General features: G+C 37.4%; 2 protein-coding genes across 3 annotated transcripts in view; one reads left to right on the top strand and one right to left on the bottom strand.

The window, feature by feature from the left end:
* Positions 1-11099, top strand: part of LOC106110636 (procollagen-lysine,2-oxoglutarate 5-dioxygenase 3) — a 13637-nt gene extending 2538 nt beyond the window's left edge. The window contains exons 2-11 of one of the 2 annotated variants that reach the window (XM_013292526.1): positions 2850-3081; positions 3378-3553; positions 5436-5600; positions 5674-5870; positions 6081-6334; positions 6611-6835; positions 9467-9608; positions 9709-9891; positions 9977-10081; positions 10366-11099. In XM_013292526.1, the coding sequence (XP_013147980.1) occupies positions 2850-3081; positions 3378-3553; positions 5436-5600; positions 5674-5870; positions 6081-6334; positions 6611-6835; positions 9467-9608; positions 9709-9891; positions 9977-10081; positions 10366-10557 (1871 nt within the window). In that variant the 3' untranslated portion in view covers positions 10558-11099. The remainder of the gene's footprint in view (positions 1-2849; positions 3082-3377; positions 3554-5435; positions 5601-5673; positions 5871-6080; positions 6335-6610; positions 6836-9466; positions 9609-9708; positions 9892-9976; positions 10082-10365) is intronic. The other variant, XM_013292534.1, reaches the window with a different exon arrangement.
* On the bottom strand, positions 6949-9440 carry LOC106110653 (tyrosine-protein kinase receptor TYRO3-like). Its single transcript, XM_013292544.1, has 4 exons — positions 8804-9440; positions 8666-8737; positions 7423-7572; positions 6949-7179 (listed from the first exon to the last, which is right to left on the bottom strand). Exons 1-4 carry the CDS (start codon positions 8900-8902, stop codon positions 7021-7023), a joined length of 480 nt encoding a protein of 159 aa, XP_013147998.1. The 5' UTR covers positions 8903-9440; the 3' UTR covers positions 6949-7020.
* Positions 11100-12069: the final 970 nt, after the last annotated feature.

The raw sequence follows: 12069 nt of genomic DNA, 5'->3' as shown, positions 1-12069 counted from the left end.
ACTCGGTGCAGGGGGAGAGGGTTGGATCGATGCACAAAGTGGGCCACCACACAGACATTATAAGAAAGACTGAAGGTTTTTTAATTAAATTGAAAAAGGTTTGATCTGCAGTATTGATTTTTATTTTAAAACTGGATATATAACAAGAATTGAATACTTAATATACTTAACATACTTATATTTGTAACTGAAGACACATCTAAAGGGACTTAGTAAACAAAATACTATTGAAATAAGAATTAATTAAATAAAAATGAATGGATAAGCATGCTGGAGTAGGAATGCAACACAATGAAAAAAAACAAACAAGATTGTAAAGTTTATCTAAATATAATGTGAAGAAATAATTGATTAACACAAATATTAATATTAAATAGAAGAAATTGCTTGAAAATCATGTGTAAATGAGATCGAACTATAAAACTTTACTTGTTATTGGGGAATGTAATTGAAGTTTTGTTCACACACTTGTATATGGTCTTCATATAACATTGTTTTCACAACTATCGGTTTCAATTACAATTTTCCCTCTTTTGACAATAAGTTACATAATAAATGACTTCACCATGCTCGTTTTAGAATATTGCTTTGCGATTTACATAGTTGACTTTATTGTAAAGTATATCTTAAAACTTAAAATTGATTTGAAATATATTAATGATTTGCCAATCGAATTGAAAACAACCTTTTTGTCAGTTAACAGACATCTTAAAACATCAGTTAAACACACAAAAGTGGAATATACTGAATATAATGCGAAAGTAAAGATGGATGGATGTTTGTTAGAGTTTGTAGCCAAAACATCTGAACGGATTTAGATGAAATTTGGTATAGATGTAGAGGACAGTCTGGAAGAACACATAGGCTACTTACTTTTGGTTTTACAACAGATGTCTGAATAATTTATTTCTTTATAATTTTAAGCTGGCGTTAAACTTAAAGCGATGGTCTGAATTAAAATGTTATTTTTGCGAATTCTATCTACTAATGTGCCATTGCAATGTGCTCAAAGCTCTTGTGTTTTATATTTTGTAACTATATTTAATTTTTCATAACAATTTGAACATTTTCGTGATATGAGACTGATACATTCATATTCAAATACATTTGGGCATGGAAAGAAAGTTTTTGGTAATACCACCATATAAACAAAAGTTGATCTTTGTTAGCCAATGTGTACTACAATAATGGGAACTATATCGACCAGTGATTTCCAAAGTGGGCTCCTATAGACCCCTGGGGGTTCACGATGGCTAAAAAAGAAAATTGGGGGGCCCACGAAAATTTATATTACCAGGTTTTGAACACTAAAGGCCAACTATTAGGTGTTCTTGTGTGTACTTAAACCACTAATGAATGTTAAATTAAGTTTAACATTTTAATAAAATTTTCATTTTAAATCAAGAAGGTTTGGGAACCTCTGATATACAACATAAATTCAATTGACAATTATTTCCATACTTCTTTTTTATACTTTCCATTTATATATGCTCTAGTATAAATTCTTTCCAGTTATTATTTTTTAATATTTTTATTGAGAAATATTCAGCGTTTGGTATAGTAACAAAGTTCAATCACTCCGGTTGCAGTTTCTATTGTTAGAAGTTCATAAACAAGGAATAAGCAAAGGGTTGACTTCTATTCCCGGCATAATTTTAAGAATGCGAGCTACGTGCTTTTGCCTGACATATGGTTACATTTGAAAATAGCTTGTATAACAATGTAGTGTGGTACAAAATTGCACATCATTCATTATTATGCGTAAGGCACAGTTTTAGTTTAACGATATTAACGTTTGTGTTTATGGTTGCAACGGAAACGCTATGTCTACACATGTTCATTTTTATCCGTACACACGCACACATTTAAATTTGCATGCAATAAAGATGACATCATATTGTCTAGTAAATTAAAAACAACAAACTTGACTAACATTTGTAGAGTACCTATTTAACCAGAGTGCCAACAAATTGTATATACTGCGATATACTCTTTGAGTATTCTTAAAAATGTAGGGGGCCAAAATGCAATTAATTTCTCTCGTTCAAAAGTATTTGTAAAATCACGTTAGTAGGTATATGGCATTTATTACTGGCAACCAATGTCTGGAACATTCGAGCTGCGTCCCGGGCTCTGTGGGAGGCTGGGCAAATCGATTAAAACGGGGCCCTCGTTTTAGTCCTCATTCGGGCGGGCGATTTTGTAACTCTCAGCGGGCGTTTTTTTAACGCTTAAACTCGTACGAACGTTTTGAAATCCCTCTTGTTTCGTACGCTGAGAGCATAATATTCGACACTGCGGGATTAAAAAGGGTCGTCTTTACATCGCTGTCATATGAATAGATACGTGGAAATGAATTAATTCTATTTCAATAGTTTTAAACGCGCGTTATAAAACCGTCGGTACTAATGGAGCCTTATGTCGAACCCCAGACAGAGCTAGGTCCATCGATCGATTATGGTAGCACAGGGCGTTGTGCGGGGGCCAGTCTGCGCAACCGTACACAGGTATCATTCGACATGTTACCCTCCCTCCCCAGACACCCTCTCGTATCCTGCTCATCGTTGTTGGTGTTGATCGATCCTTTTGCGATGGTAACTTTCACGGGATGTTTTTTTAAATATTCTTATTTTTTAATTTACGTAAACGAAATGTTGCTTTTGATTTTCGGATCTGATTTGACTATGGTATGACGACTTTGATTCAGTCGACTTCTTGTTACTTTCGTAAACTCGATAAAGATACAAGTTAGTGTATTGTCGATGATCTTGGATTACTTTAAAATTGAACGCGCAGCGCTTTTATTATTAACAAAGACATTAAGTTAAATGTTCGTTTCTTTGTTGCAGACGACGTAACAGTGCTGACAGTGGCTACGGAGGAGACCGATGGCTTCAAAAGATTCATGCGCTCAGCTAAGGTGTACGACATTGACGTACAAGTTTTGGGGCAAGGAGAGAAATGGGAGGGTGGAGATATGAACTTCGAAGGCGGTGGGCAGAAGGTCAACCTCCTCAAGGCGAAGGTCGATGAATTGATGAAAACCAAAGAAAATGATCACATTGTGCTGTTCACTGATAGGTTTGTTCCCGTCACAATCGAACTAGATATAATAGGCCTCGATTCGCTTATTGTCACTCTACTTAATTTCTTTTATTTATACCACACACACACACACACAGATAGACTGGAGGTAACGGCCCGTGCCGAGGTTCCTGAGGGAGCCCTCGAACTTAGTTACCTATAAACGAGGTTTAGGCTAAGCGCCAGTGCCTAGTGCTTGCCACCTCAAGCCCGGCGAACCTGTAAATGCGTATTCAAGGCAAACAGTCTTCAATGTCTATATTGATATCTAAACGATGTATTTGTTTGAGTAGCTACGACGTGATGTTCCTGGGCACCCTGGGCGACATCCTGGTGAAGTTCAAGGCTATGCCGGAGACTCGCGTGCTGTTTTCGGCTGAGCCATTCTGTTGGCCGGACTCCAAGCTCGCGGCGATGTACCCCAATACAGAGGTCACCAACCCCTACCTCAACTCGGGAGGATTTATTGGTAAGTAACAATATTAGAAAGGTATCACAGCAGGCATCCACGACGTCTTTACAAGAAGACATTGTTCTCCTGTGTCTCATTATTTCCCAAAGTTGTTTTTATACTAGTATATATCGGCAATTCCGGCATATCACTATACTTTGGCAGTTCGATCAAGTATTCCATATTTCTTTGCGAGCAAATTAATGAAATATAAACTTGTTTTATCAAGTAAGCACAGAGTGACACAACGTTTAAGAGATGATGAGATAAACAAATATGTATGACCGTTTAAAATTATATTACACATGTCGTCATACCTACTTCTATAAAAATGTTATTTTGTCGATAACTACGTCAGTGACCCTACAGATTTTTGACCTTGAGTTTTATCGAATTTCACAATAAATATAGAAATAATATTAAAACTGATGTGTTTTTGAACTAGACCAAACGTCCAATTGATATTCAGACATAGGAACGCTTAAGTATTTAGACTGACAGGTCTTTGAAATTCTGTCACCCTGCCGTTTACTTTTACCAGCCTCACTTATTTTTTGCGTTGTGAGTCGTAAAGGTTACTTAGGGTCTCCCTTAGCCACTACTCAAGGACACAAGCCGCGGCAGTCAATGTCTATAATCATCGCGTCAATTTCTTATCTCTACATGCGATGTAACAAACGTTTTTTTTCTTTTAATCACAACACAATAACCTTTGAACCAAATATTACTTCTGGAACATTCTGATATAAAATATGTTGCAATAAACATTGAAAGCTGTGTCCTCCTTCGGGAGAGGTCAACAACCGGTTGGACTTTAAATCGCTGTTGATTGGACGATGAATAGATGCAATTGAATGCTGTTAAAACTATCTCTGTACTCATATATTGAGACAATTGCGTGCGTTTTTAATTGGTATAAATTTTATATAGTCAGAAGCATGTGCGTTGCTAAGAATAAATAGATGCGGGGGAGTTAACCTGACGTGATATCGGTCAATTTCGTAAAAGATAAAACTTTTTCTTACAATACACTAGTTCTCGTCCGCGACTCCGTTCGTGTGTGATCCTATGTGTTCTTCTAGACTATCCTTGACATCTGAATTTCATGAAGATCCGTTCAGCCGTTTAGGCTACAAACTCTAACAAACATCCATCTAAACTTTCGCATTTATAATATAAGTAAGAAGTAAGATGTAATAAGTATAGTCTGATTGGTTACTTATAGGCTAACATATTGGTATGTTGTTAATTTTTTACATCTAAAATTATTATCACAATTTTATAACTCATGCAATCAAATTGGCATTTTGTTATATGTACAAGTGCTTGATAACTCAAAATGTACTTCAAATTAGTTAATAAGTCATTTATGTGTTTATATTTAATAGAAAACACCTGTGTCATTTTTATAATTACCATAAGAATGTCATCATTCTACGAGTGTTTTTACAATAATTGAACAGTTGACTTTGTATACTTAAGGTACCAGAATTGGTTCGATTTACATTCTGTATCGTATTATTTTAAACATTTGTAATGTTAAATGACATGACTCATGTACGAAATGTAACAGAACGATCTCGTACGCGACTGAGTCGGAAATAGAGATAACGAATTCGTTGGTAGTTTATCTCTACGGTACTTACAATTATATAATATAGTTTAAAAACTATTTGATCGATATTTATAATGTAAAAGCCATTTTCCACTGCAATATTTGTAACTGATTTTCTTACATCTTTTAAAAATAAAACTTGGAAGTTTGGAACTCTTGTTATAAATAGGACATCAGATATTGCTCATACGATAACGAATGTGGATTTAAATGAGTTAGATTTTGTACTCATATTTAATAAGCTTTAGTTGATTCTTCAAACATTAATAATATGGCATTTCTCAGGATATCTGTCCGAAATAAATACCATACTGAACGCGAAGAAAATAAAGAACAATGAAGATGACCAGCTGTACTACACTAAGGTCTACCTAAGCGAGCTGAGGGACTCTCTAAAGATCAACCTGGATCACAAGTCTGAGATATTCCAGAACCTCAATGGAGCTTTGTGTAAGTTTCAATAGTAAAAGCCATATACCTAAGTCCCTGTAAGAAGGTGTTAATCAGAATGTTTTTGTTCCAGCGGACGTCCAGCTCCATAGCAACACGACCGAGGAGTGGCCGTACTTGGAGAACGTGGCGACGAAGCAGCGACCCCTGGTGCTGCACGGCAACGGCCCTTCGAAACTGACGCTTAACACTATGGGCAACTACCTCGCCAAGGCCTGGTCCCAGGCCAAAGGTTGCGTTCTTTGTGAAGAGAAGAGGATTGAATTAGATGTAAGTCGACACAAACTTTTTATCTTTCAGCTTATAATTTTATTTATTAATATTTTCCTTTTATAACAATAATAGATAGATTGGATATCTTTGGATGGGTTTTAAAAATATTTTCACAAAAAAGGTCGTCCAAGATGTTACATTGATTGTTTTTATTTTTTGGACGAAATGGAGATGTATCCACTAATTCCAATCGGTGATTGTTGTTAGAATGATAACCTGCCGCGTGTGATGGTGGCTGTCTTCGTGGAGGTGGCGACGCCGTTCCTCGAGGAACTGTTAAATTCCGTGGTGGAGCTGGACTACCCCAAGAATAAGATACATCTCCTCGTGCGCAACAACATCCCCTACCACGAGCCTCTCGTCGAAGAGTTCTACGACAAGTACGCGAACGAATACGCCACAGCCAAGAGGATCAAGCCGACCGACTACATGAGCGAAGCTGAAGCGAGGAATGTTGCCAAGTCAGTTCATAAATATACATATGACCCATTCTTCATTATTACATAAATATTATCTTGTACACTTTTAAGTAACATTTTGAATCGATTCGTCGAATCGAAAATATCTTACGCTGGTTTGCTTAAGCTTCCATTTATTTTATCTAATGATTTATCAACGTTAGGTTAATTTAAATTTCAACGGAGTAAAACTCGAGTTACGTAGTTGGGAAACGCATATCATGAAGTTATCAAACCAAAAACCAATGAATGATTAAATAAAGCGTTGTATATATATAGGGAGCGATGCACCAACAGCATGTGTGAGTACATGCTGTGCGTGGACAGCGTGGCTCGCCTGAAGCCGAACACGCTGCGCCACTTGCTGTCGTCCGGCTACGACGTGGTGGCGCCCATGGTCGCGCGCCGCGGACAGGCCTGGTCCAACTTCTGGGGCGCGATCAACGCCCAGGGATACTACGCGCGCTCCACGGACTACATGGACATCGTCTACCGTTCTATCGAGTGAGTGCGCTTTTCAGGACAGGAGGTAAAGCAACCGGACGTCGAGTCATTCAATCCAGCAAATCGCTGCAAGAAACCCTCAATACAAAATCACAACAATGAAAACACTAACAGAGATTGATTTAAATTTATTACAAAAAATATTCATTTATTATCGATGTGTATATGTGAATATGTACGATTGTTCAATCGAAGGCTATAGAGAAGTCCGTCTTGAAGGAGCGGCGATCGATAGAGTACATATTGTCTGCCGTACATTCGTAGACGCCGGCGTCCATCTGCGTCGCCGGATCGATCTCGATCTTAGATTTCACTCGGTCGTCTCCGATCGGCCACTCGTGGATCTATACAAAATATATTTTTATTATCTATATCAGACATTTAACTACTAGATATAGGGAATAACATTTTCTTCACTGGTAACTTCTTTGAAAGGTACTACACAGTGTCACAAGTAAACTAATTTAAATACAATTAGTTATATTGAAATGTAATTTTGAGTGTTCTACTCCGCTTCCTCTACATATTTTTTTAACCTTTCTGTATTTCGCCGATATTAGTATAGGGTTTTGGTATCGTTTACTTACATGTAAGTAATGATGTGCGAAGATTTCGACTCCGTCCTTGAACCAGGTGATGTGTGGTCGCGGGGAGCCCTTAGCGATGCAGAGGAAAGCAATCTTGTGACCCAACACGTACTCCAAGTCGAAGTGTGACGCCAGGATGATCTTAGCTCCCTACCGACATACCGCCAAATATTTATAATACAACACTCTAAATTATAATTATAAAACCCTCTCATATGAATCTAAATCTTACATCTGATGCTAATAAAAGTTTACCAAGTTAATTCATAGCCTATGTTAATAAAAACATAGCGCATGTTACTAATAACGTAGCTTATTAACGTGAAAAATTTGTTGAAGTCGGCCCAGTAATTTATAAATTATTTCAATTCAAAAATACAAATCTTTTCTGTTTATAATAACAGTATACATTAACAGATCTTGTGAATGTAATTTAAATAATCCGTTGGTCAAAGTCGAGGAAGAAAACTAGTGCAATTTTAAAATGTAAACAATGTAACCGCCCATAGAGTACAAAACAAATAGAGCAATTCATATGTAAATATTGTGCAAACTGCGTAGTTGATTCGTTTAGACGTAAGTAGTTTGACATGATAGTTATGGCGAAACGTTTATTCGGATGGGCCAATTCCCGCGCGGACCCCACCGCTTTGCGTACATCCTAACAACGGACGTTTCAGATTTATCTCTAGAATAAACAACATGATACATTGATGAGCGGTCGCGATTACATGCGCTATCATGTTTTAAATAATTAACTGCAAAATTATTCGATTCCCATCGCTACAGATTCGCCTCATATACACTATTGAAAACTTTGCAGTCGTCATAATCATCGCTGTATTCTCCTATTCAATTTCGCCATTTATCAAATTTATTTTTTAAAAACATCTTTGAGTTTTATGTATTTCCCTTTGGTGTTGACAATTTGAAAAAACAAATGAATTTAACCTTCATGTTTATGTTAACTCCAACTATTACAAAAATAAACTATTAATCCATAATTCAAAGTTATTTAAGCCAATTTTTGTTTACTGATATTGTCTATCCGACACTCATGTTAATTACATCTCACGTGACGTGAAGCTACTGAAATATTTATCAAGTTTTCCAATGACATCAAAATAAAACCTTTGAAAATCATTACTTTAAAAAGTATCATATAATGTGGTTTCAATTAAAAGTAGGAACAACTTCGTCAATCCTCAGAAAATTAAGTATCAGCGCATGCAAATGTACTTACATCATTGTTATTGTAATACTGATCAGATTCCGGATCTCTGTATTTGCCGGTGATGGGCAGCCCGATTTGCACCTGTCGATTACAACTCAATGAGTGAAAGTTGGTAAAAAATCTTATACTTTAGTGTATGATTATTACCTTAGATTTTGTCCTACTCCTTGCCCTGCCGCGGCGCGACTCGACAGCGCCGGCCAGCAGCGCGATAACAAACAGTGTAAGCAAGCGCCTGCGCAGCATTTGGTTGTCGTCGTCCACCAGCGATCGCTCTAGTCGCCGCCGTCCATGGAAATGCCACGAGAGTGCGCAGAGCCCGCCTCGAATACTCTAAATTGATTAATGTTGAAACAGCCAGGGACTCCGTCGCCCCCTTGTCCGCAATTTGTTTCGCGATTTGGGCGGGGCCTCGGATCGCCGTCAATTTGAGCAGTCACTTGTAGACGTACTTGATAGCGGTTCGCCGTCATTCTTCTAGAATATAACACGTGGGAACATTCCCACACCAAATGTCGGGTTGCTTTCGAAAGAAATCGTTGAATATTTTCAATTAAGCTATAATTATTTATCAGCTACTTTGTTAGGGATGTCATACGCAATGTTTAGTAGTTCAGGTGGGCGGCGTAAAGTTATTTATCAAAGACTCCTATATAACTATTGTATTAATTAAGCATTGGATCAATAAACTTAAATATGGAATAGATATTCTTGGAATAGAATGGACTCCCCCGCCAAAGCAGTGGCACTTACACGTATATTTTTACTTTTGTCAAAACAGATACAATAAAGTGTGTTCACATTCTGCAGGGGCATATGGAATGTACCGTTCGTCACCAACTGCTACCTGGTGAAGATGGAGGTGTTGCGTACACCCAAGGGGCTGCAGGTCACATACGCCAAGGACGACCTCGACCCCGACATGGCATTCTGTACCAGCTTGAGGAACATTGTAAGTACAGATTTGAATTGAGTATAAGGATGGTCACCGAAACCGGAACAAATAAACACACAGACATCCGCTTCCTTTCAACCTTTCCCTCTTTGTTCAGGGTGTGATGATGTACGTGAGCAACGAGGAGGAGCACGGCCATCTGGTGAACCCCGAGACGTACGACACGAGCCGCACACACCCCGACATGTACCAGCTGCTGGAAAACAAGCACGAGTGGGAGCGCCGCTATCTGCACGAGGAGTACGTCACCAACTATCTCGAGGGACAGAAGCCCAAAATGGTAACCAGATAGACTCGAAAGTCTCGTTTTCTCGTCCGGCGCGACAGTTGTATAATATGTACGTTTATATTTGTAACATGACCAGCCTTGCCCCGACGTGTACTGGTTCCCGCTGATGTCGCCGCGCTTCTGCAAGGAATGGATCGATATCATGGAGGGCTACGGCCAGTGGAGCGATGGATCTAACAATGTGAGTTTTTAAATAGAAACAACAATAAATTATTAACACTATTTATTGGACAAAATAAGGTACTCATTTTACACAAGTGAAACATATTATTTACAATTACGCATATGGTTAATTAGATTGAATTACATGTTAACGAACTAAGTAACAAAAAAGGTTAAAAACCCAGTTAATTTCCTAACGTTCGGTACTGGTAATGTCGGATATAATATTAGAACCCAATATTAAATAATTTGAATGCAAGCCGGGTTAAAAAGTTAGATATAACTGGGTAATGCTTGTCCCAGGACAAGCGTCTGGAAGGTGGTTACGAGGCGGTGCCGACGCGCGACATCCACATGAACCAGGTCGGGCTGGAGCGCCAGTGGCTGCACATCCTCAAGGAGTACGTGCGCCCTCTACAGGAGATGGTCTTCACTGGATACTTCCACAACGTGAGTGACAAACAGATACACAATGACGGAGTCACAGAACTTTAATAATTCTTTCTTTTTAATAAAAAGCCCTACACTTACGCTATATATTATACCTTCATGCTATTAATAACGTGAAAATATAGTTTAAAATTGGGCAATAAAACATTTGAAAAAAAATTGTCATGCGCGAAAGGGATAGAGACTACAAGTTTACAAGATCAAGGAAGTAATGTTGCTATGGCAACGGTAATTTGTATCCAATGACGAAGGCCTTCGTTGTCATTTGTACATTTCAAGTTTGGAAATTTAAATTGGAAATGTCACAAATGTAAACAATAAAATAAAGTTTTTATAATTTCATGCGAACGAAGACGCACGGGAACAGCTCGTGTCGTAATAAATCTAATTAGTAAACGAGAAGTTTACATTCTGCCAAAATGGCGGCATACCGGCCACTGACACCTTCGCTTTTTTACTATAGAAAAAGATAAGGGAAAAAATGTAGAAAACCACGAGAGATAAAACGAATACATAATATGTGAATAGAGTTTAATATATTAAACTATATGTTTTTATTTGAACATATTTTGAACTAAATTAGTGTTCTTTTGTAATAAATATTTTTTTCTTCATTACAATCCTTGCAAAATTGTAATTGTAATTGTCGAAACAGGAAAATGGAAATTGAAAAAACATACTAACTTAAGTATGTTTCAGTAAATATTTGATTTATCCAAAAATGGAACAAAAAGCAGTTATTGTAGAGTGCTACAACTACAAATGTCAATGAAAATGTTTTAAAAACACAGAATACGTTAGTTCTTATAAATACATCAAGTATCATACTTATGTTAGGAATTTTTTACTTATTAATGGTCAATTATTGCGATCGATCTATTATTACGGATAGAACTTTTGTTGCCAATAGGCTTTATAAAGTAATAATAGATCGGTTTGAGAGTTGTGTAAGGTTAGTCGATATTACTATCCCACACGACGAGTATCTCGTGAAAGCCGAAAATGAAAAACTATTAAAATATCTAGCTCACGAGGTTACCGCCATGTGGCTTATGAAATCGATTACCATTATTCCGATAGTCATTTCGGTGCACGGGCTAATAGCGAACAGCTTCGACCTACATCTCGAGAAGCTGTCGCTAGACAGTTGGATTTAGGGCCCGATTCAAAAGGTTATTTTAGAAACCGCACGCATCGTGAGGAGGACCCTTCTGCAGCCCTCACCACCGGTTGCTTGAGTCATGGAATTCCGCAACCGGTGGTGCTCTATTTTTTATATATGTTTTATTTTAATTTTTAATACAAATTATGTAAAATATATCTTACTAATATTATAAATGTGTGATTTTGATGGATGGATGTTTGTTAGAGTTTGTAGCCTAAACGGCTGAACGGATCTCGATGAAATTTGGTATGAATGTCGAGGATAGTCTAAAAGAACACAAAGGCTACTTATTTCCGTTTTTTGTGATTTTTTTGAATGAATCGAATGGAGTCGCGAGCAAAAGCTAGTTATGTATAAAATAAGAAATAAAGATATATGAAAATTCAATCACT

This window comes from Papilio polytes, unplaced genomic scaffold (genome assembly GCF_000836215.1).
Source record: "Papilio polytes unplaced genomic scaffold, Ppol_1.0 DF824437.1, whole genome shotgun sequence".
NCBI classification, from domain to species: domain Eukaryota; kingdom Metazoa; phylum Arthropoda; class Insecta; order Lepidoptera; family Papilionidae; genus Papilio; species Papilio polytes.
This window is presented reverse-complemented; position numbering and strand designations above follow the sequence as displayed.

Excerpts from the sequence above, each read along its gene's own strand:
- LOC106110653 (XM_013292544.1), bottom strand. The coding sequence starts at position 8,902 with ATGCTGCGCAGGCGCTTGCTTACACTGTTTGTTATCGCGCTGCTGGCC. Across the intron at positions 8,738-8,803 it reads GGAGTAGGACAAAATCTAAG|GTGCAAATCGGGCTGCCCAT; the intron begins GTAATAATCATA and ends TGTAATCGACAG. Across the intron at positions 7,180-7,422 it reads TCGCACATCATTACTTACAT|ATCCACGAGTGGCCGATCGG; the intron begins GTAAGTAAACGA and ends TATTTTGTATAG.